General features: G+C 43.8%; 1 protein-coding gene across 1 annotated transcript in view; it reads left to right on the top strand.

Moving 5' to 3' along the window:
* The first annotated feature begins 4792 nt into the window (after positions 1-4792).
* LOC141164496 (proton-coupled amino acid transporter 1-like) overlaps positions 4793-22255 on the top strand; it is a 72445-nt gene continuing 54982 nt past the window's right edge. Inside the window, exons 1-5 of the mRNA XM_073649826.1 lie at positions 4793-4944; positions 7643-7802; positions 11882-11972; positions 15297-15385; positions 15601-15696. Coding sequence (XP_073505927.1) covers positions 7648-7802; positions 11882-11972; positions 15297-15385; positions 15601-15696 — 431 coding nt within the window. The 5' untranslated portion in view covers positions 4793-4944; positions 7643-7647. The remainder of the gene's footprint in view (positions 4945-7642; positions 7803-11881; positions 11973-15296; positions 15386-15600; positions 15697-22255) is intronic.

Here is a 22255-nt window from a genome sequence, read left to right on the forward strand (position 1 = left end):
ATCGTGGGTATTTGAGTGACATGCTCGAGTCTCTGCCCCATATGCTTCGCGGCCAAAAAACTTTACGGGGATTGCCTGCCATGCACGAGCGATCCCCGCATGTTTTTTTTTGGGTGTATAATAACCGTGAAACATGCGGAGCAGGGACTCGAGCATGTCACTCGAGCACACGCTGTATATGGTGCATACCTGAGTACCCGATGCAAACTCAAGTAGCGAGCACTTGCGCTCAAGAATAATGACAACTTATTCAATATGATGACCTAATGTAAACAAATAATGTGCCGTACCTCTGGGTTCAAAATGTTCACTATACACCTTAATAAAATCTTTGAGGGGTATAGTTTCCAAAATGGGGACACTTGTGGGGGAGCTCCACTGTTTAGGCACATCACGGGCTCTCCAAACGCGACATGGTGTCCGCTAACAAATTGAATGGAAAATCGGCTCAAATTGTTAGCGGACGCCATGTTGCGTTTGGAGAGCCCCTGTGTGCCCAAACATTGGAGTTCCCCCACAAGTGACCCCATTTTGGAAACTAGACCCCCCAAGGCACCTATCTAGATGCATAGTGAGCACTTAGAACCCCCAGGTGCTTCACAAATTGATTCGTAAAAATGAAAAAGTGAAAATAAAACACTTTTTCATTTTTATGAATCAATTTGTGAAGCACCTGGGGTTCCAAGTGCTCACTATGAATCTAGATAGGTGCCTTGGGGGTCTAGTTTCCAAAATGGGGTCACTTGTGGGGGAGCTCCAATGTTTGGGCACACAGGGACTCTCTAAATGCAACATGGTATCCGCTAACAAATTGAATGGAAAATCGGCTCAAATTGTTAGCGGACACCACATTGCGTTTGGAGAGCCCCTCTGTGCCCAAACTTTGGAGCTCCCCCACAAGTGACCCCATTTTGGAAACTAGACCCCCCAAGGCACCTTTCTAGATGCATAGTGAGCACTTGGAACCCCCAGGTGCTTCACAAATTGATTCGTAAAAATGAAAAAGTGAAAAAAAAAACACTTTTTCATTTTTATGAATCAATTTGTGAAGCACCTGGGGTTCCAAGTGCTCACTATGAATCTAGATAGGTGCCTTGGGGGGTCTAGTTTCCAAAATGGGGTCACTTGTGGGGGAGCTCCAATGTTTGGGCACACAGGGACTCTCCAAATGCAACATGATATCCGCTAACAAATTGTCGGCTCAAATTGTTAGCGGATATCATGTTGCATTTGGAGAGTCCCTGTGTGCCCAAACATTGGAGCTCCTCCACAAGTGACCCCATTTTGGAAACTAGACCCCCCAAGGCACCTATCTAGATGCATAGTGAGCACTTGGAACCCCTAGGTGCTTCACAAATTAATTCGTAAAAATGAAAAAGTGTTTTTTTTTTCACTTTTTCATTATTACGAATCAATTTGTGAAGCACCTGGGGGTTCCAAGTGCTCACTATGCATCTAGAAAGGTGCCTTGGGGGGTCTAGTTTCCAAAATGGGGTCACTTGTGGGGGAGCTCCAAAGTTTGGGCACAGAGGGGCTCTCCAAACGCAATGTGGCGTCCGCTAACAATTTGAGCCGATTTTCCATTCAATTTGTTAGCGGATACCATGTTGCATTTAGAGAGTCCCTGTGTGCCCAAACATTGGAGCTCCCCCACAAGTGACCCCATTTTGGAAACTAGACCCCCCAAGGCACCTATCTAGATGCATAGTGAGCACTTGGAACCCCTAGGTGCTTCACAAATTGATTCGTAATAATGAAAAAGTGTTTTTTTTTCACTTTTTCATTATTACGAATCAATTTGTGAAGCACCTGGGGGTTCCAAGTGCTCACTATGCATCTAGAAAGGTGCCTTGGGGGGTCTAGTTTCCAAAATGGGGTCACTTGTGGGGGAGCTCCAAAGTTTGGGCACAGAGGGGCTCTCCAAACGCAATGTGGTGTCCGCTAACAATTTGAGCCGATTTTCCATTCAATTTGTTAGCGGATACCATGTTGCATTTAGAGAGTCCCTGTGTGCCCAAACATTGGAGCTCTCCCACAAGTGACCCCATTTTGGAAACTAGACCCCCCAAGGCACCTATCTAGATGCATAGTGAGCAGTTGGAACCCCCAGGTGCTTCACAAATTGATTCATAAAAATGAAAAAGTGTTTTTTTTTTCACTTTTTCATTGTTACGAATCAATTTGTGAAGCACCTGGGGGTTCCAAGTGCTCACTATGCATCTAGATAGGTGCCTTGGGGGGTCTAGTTTCCAAAATGGGGTCACTTGTGGGGGAGCTCCAATGTTTGGGCACACAGGGACTCTCTAAATGCAACATGGTGTCCTCTAACAAATTTAACGGAAAATCGGCTCAAATTGTTAGCGACACCATGTTGCGTTTGGAGAGCCGCTGTGTGCCCAAACATTGGAGCTCCCCCACAAGTGACCCCATTTTGGAAACTAGACCCCCCAAGGCACCTATCTAGATGCATTGTGAGCACTTGGAACCCTCAGGTGCTTCACAAATTGATTCATAAAAATGAAAAAGTGTTTTTTTTTTTCACTTTTTCATTGTTACGAATCAATTTGTGAAGCACCTGGGGGTTCCAAGTGCTCACTATGCATCTAGAAAGGTGCCTTGGGGGGTCTCGTTTCCAAAATGGGGTCACTTGTGGGGGAGCTCCAAAGTTTGGGCACACAGGGGCTCTCCAAACACAACATGGCGTCCGCTAATTATTCAAGCAAATTTTACAATCAAAAAGTCAAATGGCGCTCCTTCCCTTCCGAGCCCTGCCGTGCGCCCAAACAGTATTTTTTCCCCAAATATTGGGTATCTGCGTGCCCAGGGGAAATTGCACAACAAATTTTGGGGTCCATTTTTTCTTGTTACCCCTGTGAAAATAAAAAAAATTGGGTCTAAAGTAACATTTTTGTGAAAAAAGTTAAATGTTCATTTTTTTCTTCCACATTCAAAAAATTCCTGTGAAGCACCTGAAGGGTTAATAAAGTTCTTGAATGTGGTTTTGAGCACCTTGAGGGGTGCAGTTTTTAGAATGGTGTCACTTTTGGGTATTTTCTGTCATAAAGACCTCTCAAAGTGACTTCAAATGTGATGTGGTCCCTAAAAAAAATAGTTTTGTAAATTTTGTTGGAAAAATGGGAAATCGCTGGTCAACTTTTAACCCTTATAGCTCCCTAACAAAAAAAAATTTTGGTTCCAAAATTGTGCTGATGTAAAGTAGACATGTGGGAAATGTTATTTATTAACTCTTTTGTGTGACATATCGCTCTGATTTCAGGGCTTAAAAATTCAAATTTTGAAAATTGCAAAATTTTCGCCAAATTTCCGTTTTTTTCACAAATAAACGCAAGTGATATCGAAGAAATATTACCACTATCATGAAGTACAATATGTCACGAAAAAACAATCTCAGAATCAGGGGGATCCGTTGAAGCGTTCCAGAGTAATTACCTCATAAAGTGACAGTGGTCAGAATTGTAAAAATTGGCCCGGTCATTAACGTGCAAACCACCCGCGGGGCTTAAGGGGTTAAAAGTACAACTCGTCCCGCAAAAAATAAGCCCTCACATGGCCATATTGAACGAAAATTAAAAAAGTTCTGGCTCTGGGAAGAAACAGAAAGACCCATGGTCGTTAAGGGGTTAACATATTTCACAGGAAAGCACTTTCACTTTCGTTTTTGAACGTTTTATTGTGAGCCTGTAAAAGTGTATTAATACCTCTGACCATGTTGTTGACAGCAGTGACCTGGGGGTCAGAAATGCTTCCTGGGGTGATCCCCATGCTGTCCCCATGTCATTTGAGCACTGTCACTATCGTTTTGGGCACTTTTTAGGCTTTCTACAGACTGCCGGGGGAGCCGCCGCAAAAATGTTCGGGTCTCCCATAGACTAACATTGGGCTCGTTGCTCGGGTCAAGCACCCGAGTATCACAGTGAGCTCGGCCCGAGCTTCGAGCACCCGAGCATTTTAGTGCTCGCTCAACACTATGTACCATATGAGGGACAGTGTGGGGGTCATACTTTGTGCAGGGAATATAGTGAGGGGCAATTATTCAGGGGCTCAGCGTAGGGCAGATATTTTTATGCAGGAGCATTATAATGCTTATTGTTAAGGGCACCATGTCGGGATGTGCTGCAGAAGACTGGAGATGAAGGGAGTCTGCAGAGACGGCTGTGGATGGGAAAAGTCATCATGGCGTCTGGACAAGATGGAGAAGAAAGAGAACGACTCCAATCAGAAAACATGTTACCTTAAAAAAAAGGGGTTGTCCAGATAGTGAATAACCCCTTTAACCATAATTTATGTTGCGACCACCCCTTTAATAAATTTTCATTCCTTCTGATATATTTTCCCTTATACAGACTATATATAGGCACGGTCCCTATAGAAGCAAAACATTATTTTTCTGTCTGCCATAATTAGCTATCTCGCCATAGAATAAATGGCGCTATAATAATAAATAATAATAATAATCTTTCTATCTATTTTTGTATACACAGCGCCACCAAGTGGCCGGCTAACTCCATGACACTATAGTTTTCTATTAGGCTCTATCGCCACCTAGTGTAAGCAACTGTTTATTGCAAGTAACCCGTCAGTAAAGCGACAAACACAAAACCTACTTTGACAGCCTTTATATAAATAATATTCACGGAAAAGACATAAAGGTATAAATAAATAACGACATAAACGCCTAAACAGGGACACGGTTCTTCCTTGTAGATAAAACAATAAAGTTTCCGAGGTTCAAAAGGAAGAAAAAAAAAATAAATTATAATTCAGTTGTCATGGCGACGATCAGCTGATCAGCCCCTCACGTGACTGTAGTGTTTGCTGCTGGTGCTGGAGGTAATGATGAGGAGCTGACAGAGCGGAGGAGCAGGAAGTGTGTGAAGACCGCTGCTGCTGGTGTCACTGCCGAGACCGCGGGGCCCTGAGCATGTAAGTACTGGGGAGCGTGGAATTAGCCGGCCAGTACGGCGGCCGGAGAGGGTCAGTGTGGTGATATGGTCAGTTAGAAGGGCAATATCGGCAGTACGGGGGCCAGCGAGGGTCAATATTGTGATTTATCATATGGAAATGCATAATATCAGAGCAGGAAGGTGCAGATACTGTAAGGAGGGTCTTCCTGGAGCATTCAGCAGCTCTCATGACCCTCCTGGATCCACCTGTCCAAGAAATAACTGCTGTGTTCCCCCATATTGCCTGCAGGCAGGTGTAAGGTACAGGCTGCTGAAAAGCAGGTTAATTAAAACCAAATGTGCTGAAATGGGACCCCCTGCAATAACCCCCCAAACCTCAATTTCGACATTGTTTTGGGGTTTTGTTTTTACAGCGTTTATTGTGCAGCCAAAAAAGACCCTTAAATATGATTCTCCAGGTCTGCACCATTATGGAGAAACTAGACGTGTATTTATTATTATTATTATTATTATTATTATTATAATAATTTTAGTGCTTTAAAAAGATTCAGAAGTTGGTTAAAAAAAAAAATTGTCGCCATTTTCTGAGTCTTAATTTCTTTATTTTTATGTCATCAGAGGGTTGTGGGGGGCTTTTTTTTTTTTTCCATGGTGAACTCAAATTTTTAATGACACCATTTTAGGGTAAATAAGTTTTTTTTTTTTTTTTTTTTCTTTTATAACTTTTTATTATATTTAGAGGGAAATGCAAGAACTCCAAAACAACCTGCAATTTTTTTTTTTTCCCGTTCCTTTATGGCGTTTACCACATGGGTTAAATAATTTTGATTGGAATTTTCTGGGTGCTGTGGTAATGTATATACTTATTTTATTTATCTTTGTATAATTCCTTTATTTTCAAATGGGAATAAGGAGGTTAATTGCAATATTATTAAAATATTTATAATTATTTTTTCTTTTTATCAGTGTGTGTGATTATATATATATATATATATATATATATATATATATATATATATATATATATATATATATATATATATATATATATATATATATATATATATATATATTGAATCAGCCCCTTTGTGTGTCATGTAGCACTGTGCTCCCGACTCTGCACTTTTTTGCTGGTTTCTGATTTGTAAGTTCCCTATATTAATTCAGTGCAAAAGTCTCAGATTGTGCAATCTCCAGACCAAATGTGAGCAGGTTCCCTGATGAATGGAGAATCACTGCACCGACATCAGTATATTAGCTTTTTATATGGGGCTATGAAGGGACCTGTTTTCTGCGATAATTGCTGGACATATATTTCTACCTATTAGGTCATGTTCACACGGTCAGTATTTGTAAGCCAAAACCAGGAGTGGAACAATCAGAGGTAAAGTATAATAGAAACACGTCACCACTTCTGGATTTCTCATTTACTCCTGGTTTTGGCTTACAAATACTGATGTAAAAAACTCACCAAATACTGAACGTGTGAACAAGGATTTAGCTGGACTGATAAGACGACTTCCCTACCTGTGATAATGACTGGTAGTGCATGCTGGGAGTTGTAGTCATACTGATTGCAGACGACTGATGTATATTGGTTATTTTTTTGAGACTTTTGGCATAAGATAGCTGTAGCCCCACACGTTGTCGGTCTAGTGTCCCAGGCATAGGGCCGGTAGCGGTCTAGTTTGTCAGGCGTAGCCCCACGCGCCGGCGGCGGTCTAGATTGTCAGGGATAGCCCCACGTGCCGGCGGCGGTCTAGTTTGTCAGGCAATTGTCTGATTTGCCATCATTATTGTTGTGCAGGGTCCCACTTATCAGATAGGACTTGTGCATGATCCTCGCCCGGTTTCGGGCAGCTTCTTTAGCAGCCCACAGTGGCGTGACGGTTATCGCCCGGGATTGTTTTACATTCATACAGAATCTGTTGAAATCAAAACGGTGACCGGTTTCTTTTTTTTTTTTCCATTGCTATTTTCTGCAGTCTCATAGACATTGGGTTGCGGAAAGGTCAAGCATACACACCTCCGATCTATTCAACATTCTGGATTCCTGAGATCTAGAACCCAATTCTTGGGGTTCCAGTGGGAATCCATAGGACAGGGGATAGTTTACTATCCTTTAAAGGGGTTGTCCAAGTGAATCATCACAGCACGCACTGTCAGGATTCTCCTTGCTGGGAGCAGGCGGTTATAGGACCGCAAGTATGTGATTTGAATAGATCCAGCCACAATCCAACTAGACATGTCCGGCCTCACTAAATGTACGGGCATTGAGCAAGGCCGCTCATGTCTAGTCAGCAGGTGATGCCTTGTAAGCAAATAGAGTTTAGGTTAACTGAAAGAGCGCGTTACTAGTGTGAGACATGAAGATCCGAGAGCAGACTGTCATGTCAGTCATTACATGTCTCACACTGGTAATGCTTCCTTTCATTTAACATAAGCTCTGGAGGCAGATTCTCAGGGAGATCTATGTCCGGCCCACAGATTTTATCAGCTCATTTACATATTAAGAAAAATGTGGATTTCTCTGGAACAAGACATCAGATCACAGATATCAAGGTGTCACATTCAGCTTCCTATGACCTGTGTGCTCATATAGACGGCTTAGAAGGGTTGATCCTACTGACGGATTCCCTTTAAGTAGATGTGCTGTCTCCAGAGCCCAGTACTTTGCTTTCCTTGGTTTTACACTCTTCACTCTTCTGTTGGTTTAGGAATCATGGCGACCACCAGGCTGAGAAGTGACGCATACAATGACTACAGCTCCACAGAGGTCAGTCCCAGCGAGGAATCTTCTCCTGGGATCATCAATAGCTTCGTAGCCCGACCCAACCAGTACGAGAGGCTCGGAGAACACGGAAGCAGCAGCACCACGTAAGTTCATGGCTGGACCGTTATCTTCTTATTGTGGTTTCTGTTCATCTCCCATAGAAATGAATGGAGAGTGCACTATAATAACATGGCTAGTACGGTTGACAAGACACATGACTGTCAAGTTCGACTGTCGACCCTTTAACGAGCCTTGCCATGTGACTTAGGAAAAAAGCCAAACCAGAATCTCTATTTTCAGACACGTGTTTTGGGTTGTTGCTCCTCCTCAGTGCAAAACAAAATATATCTAATTTGGCTATATGATTAGACTGGGGTCTAAGTGGTAATGTTTCTCCTTGTGGAGGGTGACTTGTCTGACATGGCAGTGTAAGGAGACATGGCAGTGTAAGGAGACTTATAGGCCATGCAATGCTCCTCTTGGCATGTCACTGCACAAGGAGAGCCGCTACTCCTTGTACATTTATTTAAGTATCTTATTATCTTCTAAAAAAAACAAAAAAAAAAAACAACAAAAAAACATCTAGGCTTCTCTTGAAACCATCATGGATTCCTGCTGTGACTTTTCTGTGAACCGGTGCCCAGAATGAACCTCCTATTCCAGATGAGGTCACGCTGAAGTAGCGGTATTACGTCCCTGTCCCACAACTTTAATAATACCTTTTTTAATGTATGACCGTATACTGTTTTCATTAGAAGTGGCTACTTGACCTTTCATGCTGTTATTTAGTCTGTGATCTCCATGTACACCCAGATCCTTCTCTATAAGTGACTCTCCTAGTTTTTCTCCCTCTAGAACAGGGGTCCTCAAACTTTTTAAACAGGGGGCCAGTTCACGGTCCCTCAGACCATTGGAGGGCCGGAATATAGTTTTTAAAAAAAACTATGAACAAATTCCTATGCACACTGCAGATATCTTATTTTGTAGTAGAAAAAAACAATACAGGAACAAATACAGTATTTAAAATGAAGAACAAGTAAAGTTAAATCAACTGGTATTTCAATAGGTAGGTAACTGTACCCAATAGGCAGCAGAGGTCCTCAATAGGCAGGTAAATGTCCCCCAATAGGCAGCATAGGTCCCCAATAGGCAGCATAGGTCCTCAATAGGCAGGCTGTTTCCCCCTTATAATGCCCTATGCAGGCTGTCGTCCCCCCCCCCCCCCCTTTATTATGCCCCATGCAGGATTTCCCTTTCGCCCACCATATAATGCCCCGTGCAAGATATCACTCCCCTGTCTTTATAATGCCCCATTCAGGATGTCACCCCCCCCCCATATAATGACCCATGCAGGATATCACTCCCCTGTTTTTATAATGCCCCATTCAGGATGTCACCCCCCCATATAATGCCACATGCAGCATGTCACCCCCCCCCATATAATGTCCCATGCAGCATGTCACCCCCCCCCATATAATGTCCCATGCAGCATGTCACCCCCCCATATAATGTCCCATGCAGCATGTCACCCCCCCCATATAATGTCCCATGCAGCATGTCACCCCCCCATATAATGTCCCATGCAGCATGTCACCCCCCCATATAATGTCCCATGCAGCATGTCACCCCCCCCATATAATGTCCCATGCAGCATGTCACCCCCCCATATAATGTCCCATGCAGCATGTCACCCCCCCATATAATGTCCCATGCAGCATGTCACCCCCCCCCATATAATGTCCCATGCAGCATGTCACCCCCCCCATATAATGTCCCATGCAGCATGTCACCCCCCCATATAATGCCCCATGCAGCATGTCACCCCCCCATATAATGCCACATGCAGGATGTCACCCCCCATATAATGTCCCATGCAGGATGTCACCCCCCATATAATGTCCCATGCAGGATGTCACCCCCCCATATAATGTCCCATGCAGCATGTCACCCCCCCATATAATGTCCCATGCAGCATGTCACCCCCCCATATAATGTCCCATGCAGCATGTCACCCCCCCATATAATGTCCCATGCAGCATGTCACCCCCCCATATAATTCCCCATGCAGCATGTCACCCCCCCATATAATTCCCCATGCAGCATGTCACCCCCCCATATAATTCCCCATGCAGCATGTCACCCCCCCATATAATTCCCCATGCAGCATGTCACCCCCCCATATAATTCCCCATGCAGCATGTCACCCCCCCATATAATTCCCCATGCAGCATGTCACCCCCCCATATAATTTCCCATGCAGCATGTCACCCCCCCATATAATTTCCCATGCAGCATGTCACCCCCCCATATAATTTCCCATGCAGCATGTCACCCCCCCATATAATTTCCCATGCAGCATGTCACCCCCCCATATAATTTCCCATGCAGCATGTCACCCCCCCATATAATTTCCCATGCAGCATGTCACCCCCCCATATAATTTCCCATGCAGCATGTCACCCCCCCATATAATTTCCCATGCAGCATGTCACCCCCCCATATAATTTCCCATGCAGCATGTCACCCCCCCATATAATTTCCCATGCAGCATGTCACCCCCCCATATAATTTCCCATGCAGCATGTCACCCCCCCATATAATTTCCCATGCAGCATGTCACCCCCCCATATAATTCCCCATGCAGCATGTCACCCCCCCATATAATTCCCCATGCAGCATGTCACCCCCCCCATATAATTCCCCATGCAGCATGTCACCCCCCCATATAATTCCCCATGCAGCATGTCACCCCCCCATATAATTCCCCATGCAGCATGTCACCCCCCCATATAATTCCCCATGCAGCATGTCACCCCCCATATAATTCCCCATGCAGCATGTCACCCCCCCATATAATGCCCCATGCAGCATGTCACCCCCCCATATAATGCCCCATGCAGCATGTCACCCCTAATATTATGTCCCATACCTCCATACATTTAAAAAAAAAAAAAAAATCCAATACTCACCTCCCTCCTTGCCTGCTGCCGCTGCTCAGGTCCGGACTCCAGCGTCTCCGGCGTCGTCCCTCTCTGCTCTGCCTGTGACGGCTCAGGGGAGGGCGCGGTGTAAAGACGTCACCACACCCTGTGACCTGAGACGTCACAGGGAGCGCAGACCAGGAAGACAGCGGATCTGCGGAGGCACGGGGAGAGGTAAGTATCGGGCTGCCGGGGCTCTGAGAAAGTGGGAGGAAGGGCGGGCAATGGCACCGCTCCCCTCTGCCCACAGCCCGGCGGGCCGGATAAAAGTCCTCCGCGGGCCGTAGTTTGAGGACCCCTGCTCTAGAACATATGATGCTGGCATAATTTTTAGTACCCAGATGCATAACGTTTGTACACGTCAGCTTGTAACTTCTGAACATTTTGCGTGTACTATACCGGTGTCATCCTCAAAAAAATAAACCCTATTATTCCCGTCTTCTAGACAGAAATGGTGACTCAAAGTCATTGACTTCTACAGGAGATGCACGCTGTGTTTCAATCTAAGGTCATAGTGACAGGAGGGGGAAATGGTGAGCGGTCACTATCATTTCTTCAGAATGGTTTTCATCATAGTCCTCTGTGATGATAATGAGACTGCTGAAAATTCTCATGTACAGAACAGGAAGCGCGAGTCTAGTATTAAGCCTAAAGGCCTCATATGGCTATGTCAATGGAGAAATAAAAAAGTTACGGCTCTTGGAAGTAGGGGAGGAAATAACGAAAGCGCTAAAAAATTAAAATTAGCCATGTCGGGAAGGGGATAAAGGCTCGCTTCTCTCATACTGAGCTCCGCGTACCCAGCACAGACCTACAGGCATTGTAGTGTACAGAAGCACTGACCCTATACATAAAGAAAACCACAAGAGCCAGCACCTATGTTACCCTGCCCTTAAAGGGGTTGTCCACGATCAGAAACTGATACTGATTCCCAATAAATCGTCCTTTGACGCTGCCTCATCACATGTGACCTCCACAGCCAATAAATTGCCTGTAATTATCTGACCACAGTTGAAGGAGGGAATGGCTGCTGTGGAGCACAAACTGCAGCCTCAAGAAGTGAAAGACCTGAGCATCAAATAGTAACACTGTAAAGTCCCAAATCATAAATCTCCCATGTACTCATGAGTGTTACATTGTGCCTATTGAAAACTGTATATCCTGATTTCGTTGTGATACCCTCCTCTTCTGTTTTCCTACAGATGGTTCCAGACTTTGATCCATTTACTAAAAGGGAACATTGGGACCGGACTCCTCGGCCTACCATTGGCTGTGAAAAATGCCGGGATTGTGGTATGGAAAACCTAAATTGCTCTTAAAGAACCTAGGAGTTTATAAGGGGGTGTACATAGAAATCATAGGGTCCCATAGTGAGAGTCTGAATTGTCCCCTTACTACCCCTCAAAATGAACTGGTCAACACACAGACACAGAAGGGCGTACTGCCCAACTTTTAAAGAAAGGGAGAGGGGCTTGAATTAATGACCCTAATCCCTAATGAAGCCCTTAAGGGGGTTCATTTAGGTTGCTCACTTTGATGCCCTTTTCATGGCTTTTCTACAGTTCATTGACCCTCACATTTTACTCCCACGGTAGAAACCACACTTAGTATAATGCCCCACTCATCTCCACAACACACACTCACACATACACACTCCTACCTGAGTGTGACAGCTACATGTATTTCTATGAAGCTGTCACGCTCGGGTGGGTAGAGCCGCCGGCCAGTCCGTACACAGAGCTCAGCTCTGCGTCCCATTTATGCGGCAGTCCTAGGGATATGTCCTCGATCTATAAGTTCTGCACATTCCCTTTAATGTCCTTGGTTGTAATACCATTGAATTCCATTAAATAACACTACAGCCGATCTGTCCGCACCTTGACAAGGCTGATAACAGAGAACAATTAAGTACAATGAACAATCTAACAAATTGAGATGATTTTGCTGTAATGAGGAGCGTCTCCCTTTGCTTTGTATATATTTCTTCTCCGCGGCGTTCAGATCACAGGACGCTGCTCATGTTACGGCCACGCTACGCTTAGTTATCGGCTACTTATCTGGATGACTGGAGAGACAGAAAGCTTTCTGTTTTTTATCTTGTTTGTGCATCACTTGGCTTTGATGACAAATGACTCCATTTTTTTGTGGTTATAATTGACTCTTTCTTTATCAAAAAGATCAAAAAAGATGTTCTTTCTGCAGCGGTCGCTGAGCGATAAGGTAATGGCACAAAGCTGGAGGCAGTGTTATGCATCAGGCCTGACATAGCTGGAAGCTGCACTTAAAGGGATTGTCCACCTTCTGGTCATTATTATTTACATGCATATAGTTCGGGCTACGCAATTGGGTTGTATTGCAAATTTTACACCGTTTATCTTTTACAGACTTCCTTTCAGCTGTGGTGATAAATCTGCTGAAGGGACTGTAGAAAGACAGCTAAGCATTACTAACTTCCTTGTCTTTCAATCTGATGAGCTCACTGTTGGATATTCAGTTAACTCCTTTTTCAGCCAGCAATAGATGAGGCAAACGATGCAAAATTTTAATTGCAGAAAATATTTTTAGACACCATTGCATGCATTTAAGTTGAAAAAAAAAAAACATAATAAAAAACTATTCCTCAAAGGGGGACCTTGGTGGTCCTCTTTAAAGGGATGGGCCACTTTACAGATAATGTGCTGTAATGGTGCAGATATACCAATTACTCTTATATCCCTTGCTAAAATCCTGTCCCTTTGACAAGTAAGGAGCTGCCCCTTCCCCCCTGTTTGTTCCAGTCTTCGGGGGCCGTTGCTCCCATTTATAAGTTAGCCGCTGGTGGTGAAGCGACCTCTAACCTAACACTTTACTAAGCCACTAAGCAGAGGTAGTCAAGTAACACGTCTGGTCACATGCCCGTCCTCATCAGCCACTCTACAGGGGCCCGAAGGTTGGAAGGACGAGGGGCAGCGCTTTACTCCTCAAGAGAATGGAAACCAGCTTCATCACAGGATGTAGGAATATGTTAGATATATTCAACACATTTTTAAAGGAGTAGACCCCCCTCCTTATGAAACCTCATAACCTGCTGTGTACCAGCATGGAAGACCCCCCCCCTTCTTTCAGTTCTTACCACAGTATCTCCGTTCCAGGCCAATGGTATCACGGGATTCTCAGCATGCAAGATGTCAGCCAGTCGGTGGGCTCTGCTGCTCAGTCGGTGGGCTCTGCTGCTCAGTCGGTGTAGACAGAACTCTCCACTCAAAGCTGCTGAGCTCACCGATCTGCTGCAGCCAATTCCAGACACCAGGGGCAGCTGCGAGACTCGCTGGTGGACCCGGGGACGGTGAGTACAACGCGGTTTATTTCTTTATGAGAACATGCAGCCGAGGACCCGCATTTACTGAAAGGGAACATCCACTTTTAGGCCTACAAACAGTCGTTCATCTGACGTTCAACTCTTCTGACTAACTGTCCCCTCGATCATGGGAACGTTCAGCTAAGAGAATTGCTGCCGGAACAAAAGGGTCAGCTGCTGAAATTCAACAGGTCGCACCCTTCTCTGACCCCTGTAGAGTTTGGAGGCCCCCGTAGACATATGATCAAGGCTGATATTGGCAGATTTTAGTCTAATTTGTCTGGTGACCTTTAGGACTGATCTTCAATATCAGATTTGCGAAAGTCTGACTCTCCAACACCCCACTGACCAGATGATCGCAGAGACCGGAGCCATCGATGGGGCCTCTTCATGGGTCTCCAGGCACAGCGCCTTACATTTTGTAGTGGCTGACCCTGGTATTGCAGCTTTGTTTCATTTGCTTGATTGGAACGGATTTTGATAGTGAGACAATGGCCCGCTTCTGAAGACCTTACCAGAAAAACAAGACCATATAGAAGAAAGAAGGTCTTCTGCATGCACAGGAAGTGTTCACCAATCTACTGCTCATCGTACGAAGGAGCATAGACCATCTTGTGATTTAAAGGGGTTCTGCACCTAAAAAAAAAAAAAAAAAAAAAAAATATCTTCAGATGTTCTCGATATAAATTTACTCCACTAAATACTATTTTGCTATTTATAATGGTGTTCTTATCTTTAGCTATAACCGGTCCTGTGCTCCTCTACATCCAATATGTCACTAGTGCTGTGTATGGAGGGGGCTGGCTAACTACCCAAGCCAGCCCCCTTCTCTGCCATGCATTGGGCTGGTTTAGCTACTGAAATGAGCAGCCAGCCAATGTTTGACCCATGGATAAGGGGTAGCTTACTTATCACTGGTGTCTGACTGCTGGGACCCCCAGTGATCCCAAGAGTCTTTACTGAAAGGATTGGAGGTCACGCTCTATTCATTTCCTATGGGAGTGCCGGAGATGGAAGGGCTGGATCCTGTCTCCAAGCCCCCCCCAGACAATGATGGAGCAGTGTGCATTCTCCACCTCCTCTCCAAGATCTGCGGGGGTCTGTGCAGTCACCTGCCAGTGATCAGTAACTTAGAATATAACTTACAGACTTGCTACAATCCCTGTAATGATTGCTGTTTTTGAGCATGTTCAGATCTGCGTCCATTCAGTAACTCTGTATAATGAATTATATTATTATTCTTTCCATTGATTTTTTTTTTCCCCTCTTTTATCTTGCAGTTGGGTCCCCTGAGTCTGGTTGTGATGGGAATCATTGCTGTTCATTGCATGGACCTCCTAGTAAAATGTGCAAATCACATCTGTCAGAGGTGAATACTGAGCGCGTCATGGTCTACGTTACGACCTGTGCATGGCCAATATCACTTGAAGAAAGCCGAAAAATACCCCTCTGGAATTGCACCATTTCGGGTTTGCAGAGACACTCTGTGCCATAGATGACCCTATTACGGCTCCCCTAGTGGTAGTCTGCCACTATGGAATTTTGGGAAATTTCTTTTCTGATCCTATTTTCTTTAACCCCAAGGAACCAGCGGCCGTTTGTGGATTACGGCGATGCAGTGATGTTCGGCATGGAGGCCTCTCCGAGTCAGTGGCTGAGAACACACGCCATATGGGGAAGGTATGGAATAAGTCATTCCCGGGGCTTCTTGATAGCAGGGAAGAGTAATATGCCTCAATTACAAACAATCGGGCCTGTTTTGATATTTACTGATCAAGTAATGATTAATATTTGATTTTATTCAAAGAGATAATAATATTTTATATATATTATATTTTTTTTTCTCTTTTTATGCCACCATTTTTAGGCACATATCATTTATTAACTTTTATAAATCTTTTTTGCGTAAAGAGATTTAAAAATAAAAAAATAAAAAATACTGCAAATTCCATCATTGCTCTTTTGTAGCATTTTCTTGCTCTTTCTAGCCTTTTCTTGCTCTTTTGTAGCCTTTTCGTGTAGTAGAACTATGAAGTTACCTTTATTCTACGGAGCAGAATGCTGCACTTATATCAAACATGTACTTTTTTTTTTTTTTTTTACTTTTTGCACAAGCATCTCTTATGAAGGGGAAAAAATTAATTTTGTGCTACTGCATCCCGAGTGCTGTAACTAATTGTTTTATGGTATGAATGGAATTTTTTTTTTTTCTAATTTAAGGGCACATGTAATTTATTGACTAATTTTTATAATTTGGGGGAGGTGGAGAAAAAAAAATACTTTTTTTTGTTTCATAAAATGGACCTGGAAACTATAGTCGTAGTCAGTGTGATTGTGTTGATGGCAAACAGACATTGATAGATAATATACAGTGCTCAAAAAAAATAAAGGGAACACTTAAACAGAATATACAGTACAGACCAAAAGTTTGGACACACCTTCTCATTTAAAGATTTTTCTGTATTTTCATGACTATGAAAATTGTACATTCACACTGAAGGCATCAAAACTATGAATTAACACATGTGGAATTATATACTTAACAAAAAAGTATGAAACAACTGAAAATATGTCTTATATTCTAGGTTCTTCAAAGTAGCCACCTTTTGCTTTGATGACTGCTTTGCACACTCTTGGCATTCTCTTAATGAGATTCAAGAGGTAGTCACCGGAAATGGTCTTCCAACAATCTTAAAGGAGTTCCCAGAGATGCTTAGCACTTGTTGGCCCTTTTGCCTTCACTCTGCGGTCCAGCTCACCCCAAACCATCTCGATTGGGTTCAGGTCTGGTGACTGTGGAGGCCAGGTCATCTGGCGTAGCACCCCATCACTCTCCTTCTTGGTCAAATAGCCCTTACACAGCCTGGAGGTGTGCTTGGGGTCATTGTCCTGTTGAAAAATAAATGATGGTCCAACTAAACGCAAGCCGGATGGAATAGCATGCCGCTGCAAGATGCTGTGGTAGCCATGCTGGTTCAGTATGCCTTCAATTTTGAATAAATCCCCAACAGTGTCACCAGCAAAGCACCCCCACACCATCACACCTCCTCCTCCATGCTTCACGGTGGGAACCAGGCATGTAGAGTCCATCCGTTCACCTTTTCTGCGTTGCACAAAGACACGGTGGTTGGAACCAAAGATCTCAAATTTGGACTCCTCAGACCAAAGCACAGATTTCCACTGGTCTAATGTCCATTCCTTGTGTTCTTTAGCCCAAACAAGTCTCTTCTGCTTGTTGCCTGTCCTTAGCAGTGGTTTCCTAGCAGCTATTTTACTATGAAGGACTGCTGTACAAAGTCTCCTCTTAACAGTTGTTGAAGAGATGTGTCTGCTGCTAGAACTCTGTGTGGCATTGACCTGGTCTCTAATCTGAGCTGCTGTTAACCTGCGATTTCTGAGGCTGGTGACTCAGATAAACTTATCCTCAGAAGCAGAGGTGACTCTTGGTCTTCCTTTCCTGGGGCGGTCCTCATGTGAGCCAGTTTCTTTGTGGCACTTGATGGTTTTTGCAACTGCACTTGGGGACACTTTCAAAGTTTTCCCAATTTTTCGGACTGACTGACCTTCATTTCTTATAGTAATGATGGCCACTCGTTTTTCTTTACTTCGCTGCTTTTTTATTGCCTTAATACAATTTCTAACAGTCTATTCAGTAGGACTATCAGCTGTGTATCCACCAGACTTCTGCACAACACAACTGATGGTCCCAACCCCATTTATAAGGCAAGAAATCCCACTTATTAAACCTGACAGGGCACACCTGTGAAGTGAAAACCATTTCCGGTGACTACTTCTTGAAGCTCATCAAGAGAATGCCAAGAGTGTGCAAAGCACTCATCAAAGCAAAAGGTGGCTACTTTGAAGAACCTAGAATATAAGACATATTTTCAGTTGTTTCACACTTTTTTGTTAAGTATATAATTCCACATGTGTTAATTCATAGTTTTGATGCCTTCAGTGTGAATGTACAATTTTCATAGTCATGAAAATACAGAAAAATCTTTAAATGAGAAGGTGTGTCCAAACTTTTGGTCTGTACTGTAACTGCAAGTAAATCAAACTTCTGTTAAATCAAACTGTCCACTTAGGAAGCAACACTGATTGACAATCAATTTCACATGCTGTTGTGCAAACGGAATACACAGTAGAAGGAAATTATTGGCAATTATCAAGACACACACTCAATAAAGGAGTGGTTCTGCAGGTGGGGACCACAGACCACATCTCAGTACCAATGCTTTCTGGCTGATGTTTTGGTCACTTTTGAATGTTGGTTGTGCTTTCACACTCGTGGTAGCATGAGACTGACTCTGCAGCCCACAGAAGTTGCTCAGGTAGTGCAGCTCGTCCAGGATGGCACATCAGTGCGAGCTGTGGCAAGAAGGTTTTCACTATGTCTGTCAGGCCAGTACACCAGGAGACGTGGAGGGGGCTGTAGGAGGGCAACAACCCAGCAGCAGGACTGCTACCTCCACCTTTGTGCAAGGAGGAACAGGAGGAGCACTGCCAGAACCCAGCAAAATGACCTCCAGCAGGCCACAAATGTGCATGTGTCTGCACAAACTGTTAGAAACCGACTCCATGAGGGTGGTATGAGGGCCCGACATCCACAGATAAGGGTTGTGCTCACAGCCCAACACTGTGCAGGATGCTTGGCATTTGCCACAGAAAAACAGGATTTGCAAAGTCGCCACTGGCGCCCTGTGCTCTTCACAGATGAAAGCAGGTTCACACTGAACGCATGTGACAGACGTGACAGAGTCTGGAGACGCCGTGGAGAGCGATCTGCTGCCTGCAACATCCTTCAGCATGACCGGTTTGGCAGTGGGTCAGTAATGGTGTGGGGTGGCATTTCTTTGGAGGGCCGCACAGCCCTCCATGTGCTCTCCAGAGGTAGCCTGACTGCCATTAGGTACTGAGATGAGATCCTCAGACCCCTTGTGAGACCATATGCTGGTGCGGTTGGCCCTGGGTTCCTCCTAATGCAGGACAATGCCAGACCTCATGTGGCTGGAGTGTGTCAGCAGTTCCTGCAAGATGAAGGCATTGAAGCTATGGACTGGCCGCCCGTTCCCCAGACCTGAATCCGATTGAGCACATCTGGGACATCATGTCTCGCTCCATCCACCAACGTCACGTTGCACCACAGACTGTCCAGGAGTTGGAGGATGCTTTAGTCCAGGTCTGGGAGGAGATCCCACAGGAGACCATCTGCAACCTCATCAGGAGCATGCCCAGGCGTTGTAGGGAGGTCATACAGGCACGTGGAGGCCACACACAATACTCAACCTCATCAGGAGCATGCCCAGGCGTTGTAGGGAGGTCATACAGGCACGTGGAGGCCACACACAATACTGAGGCTCATTTTGACTTGTTTTAAGGACATTACATCAAAGTTGGATCAGCCTGTAGTGTGTTTTTCCACTTTAATTTTGGGGGTGACTCAAAATCCAGGCCTCCATTGGTTAATAAATTTGATTTCCATTGATGGTTTTTGTGTGATTTTGTTGTCCGCACATTCAACTTTGTACAGAATAAAGTATTCAATGAGAATATTTCATTCAGATCTAGGACACACACACACACACACACACACACACACACACACACACACACACACACACACACACAGTACCATTCAAAAGTTTGGGGTCATTTAGAAATGTCATTATTTTTGAAAGAAAAGCACATTTTTTTTCAATGAAGCTAACCTTAAATGAATCAGAAATACACTCTCTACATTGTTAATGTGGTAAATGACTATACTAGCTGCAAACGGCTTGTTTTTATTGCAATATCTACACAGGTGTATAGAGGCCCATTTCCAACAACCACCACTCCAGTGTTTTAATGGTACATTGTGTTTGCTAACTGTGTAAGAAGCTAATGGATGTTTAGAAAACCCTTGCACAAGTACGTTAGCCCAGCTGAAAACGGTTTGGCTGATTTGCGAAGCTATAAAATTGACCTTCCTTTGAGCTACTTGAGAATCTGGAGCATTACATTTGTTTGTTCTATGAAACTCTCTAAATGGCCAGAAAAAGAGAACTTTCATGTGAAACTCGACAGTCTATTCTTGTGCGAGAAATTGCCAAGAAACTGAAGATTTCCTCCAACGGTGTGTACTACTCCTTTCAGAGGAGAGCACAAACGGGCTCTAACCAGAGAAGTAAGAGAAGTGGGAGGCCCCGCCGCACAACTGAGCAACAAGACAAGGACATTAGAGTCTCTAGTTTGAGAAATCGACGCCTCACAGCTCCTCAACTGGCAGCTTCATTAAATAGTACACGCAAAATGCCAGTGTCAACGTCTACACTGAAGAGGCGACTCCGGGATGATGGCCTTCAGGGCAAAGTGGCAAAGAAAAAGCCATATCTGAGACTGGCTAATAAAAGGAAAAGATTAATATGGGCAAAAGAACACAGACATTGGACAGAGGAAGATTGGAAAAAAGTTTTATGGACAGACGAATCAAAGTTTGAGGTGTTTGGATCACACAGAAGAACATTTGTGAGATGCAGAACAACTGAAAAGATGCAGGAAGAGTGCCTGACGCCATCTGTCAAGCATGGTGGAGGTAATGTGATGGTCTGGGGTTGCATTGGTGCTGGTAAAGTGGGAGATTTGTACAAGGTAAATGGGATTTTGAATAAGGAAGGCTATCACTCCATTTTGCCACGCCATGCCATACCCTGTGGACAGCGCTTGATTGGAGCCAATTTCATCCTACAACAGGACAATGACCCAAAGCACACCTCCAAATTACGCATGAACTATTTAGGGAAGAAGCAGGCAGCGGGTATTCTATCTGTAATGAAGTGGCCAGCGCAGTCACCAGATCTCAGCCCCATTGAGCTGTTGTGGGAGCAGCTTGACCGTATGGTACGCAAAAAGTGCCCATCAAGGCAATCCAACTTGTGTGAGGGGCTTCTGGAAGCATGGGGGAAATTTCTCAAGATTACCTCAGCAAATTCACAGCTAGAAAAAGGTCTGCAATGCTGGAATTGCTGCAAAGGAGCATTCTGTGACCAAAGCAAAGTTTGAAGGAGAAAATGATTCTTTCTAATAAAAATCATTATTTCTAACCTTGTCAATGTCTGGACTATATTTTCTATTCATTTTGCAACTCATTTGATAAATAAAAGTATGAGTTTTCATGGAAAACACAAAATTGTCTGGGTGACCCTAAACTTTTGAGCGGTAGTGTGTGTATATATACAGTGGTGGCCAAAAGTATTGGCACCCCTGCAATTCTGTCAGATAATACTCAGTTTCTTCCTGAAAATGATTGCAATCACAAATTCTTTGGTATTATTCTCTTCATTTAATTTGCTTGCAAGGAAAAAAACACAAAAGAGAATGAAGAAAAAATCAAATCATTGATCATTTCACACAAAACTCCAAAAATGGGCCAGACAAAAGTATTGGCACCCTCAGCCTAATACTTGGTTGCACAACCTTTAGCCAAAATAACTGCGAACAACCGCTTCCGGTTGTGATTGCAATCATTTTCAGGAAGAAATTGAGTATTATCTGACAGAATTGCAGGGGTGCCAATACTTTTGGCCAGCACTGTATATACATACTATTATACATACTATACATGAGAGAAATATATTAGAGATATTTCTTTATTTCATGTTGTCATTGATACCAATTTGGGGCACATACAACGTTTTGATTGTTTTTTTTTTTCTTTGCCCTATGGGTTTCTTCTTATTTTGATAGATTGGATTTTTATGGTGATATCAAATGTTTCTTTATTTTTGTTTCCCTTTTTTTTATTTTTAAACTGATAATGCAATATAATACTATTGCAGTATGTAAGAAAACTTTTATGGTTTCCTATGGATCTTAACTGGTGAGATACGATCGCAGGGAGCCAATGGCTGCCAGGGTCTGTGGAAAGTAGACACCTGGCACATTGTCATGATGCCGCTCAGCACTAAATGCACGCAGGAACCTTCATTCAGTTCCACTACTTGGATAACCCCTTCTCAATCCCTATGTTTCCCCCCCAGTAAAAATAATGACACCTATACTTCCCTTCAGTGTCGGCGCCGTTCCAGCGGTGTCAGTACGGGAATCAGGCTTGACCTGATGTTGACTTTTCTTATTTTTTTTTTTTATTTATTTATTTTTTTTATTGGGATTAAATTATGGGATGGTGCATTTAACAAATAGGCAGCTGGCAATTGAAATCTTACATTTATGCTGCCCCCAGAATCTATATATATAT

Source organism: Phyllobates terribilis, unplaced genomic scaffold, assembly GCF_046119375.1.
Source record: "Phyllobates terribilis strain yellow unplaced genomic scaffold, ASM4611937v1 Scaffold_10__3_contigs__length_209671492, whole genome shotgun sequence".
Taxonomy (NCBI): Eukaryota; Metazoa; Chordata; class Amphibia; order Anura; family Dendrobatidae; genus Phyllobates; species Phyllobates terribilis.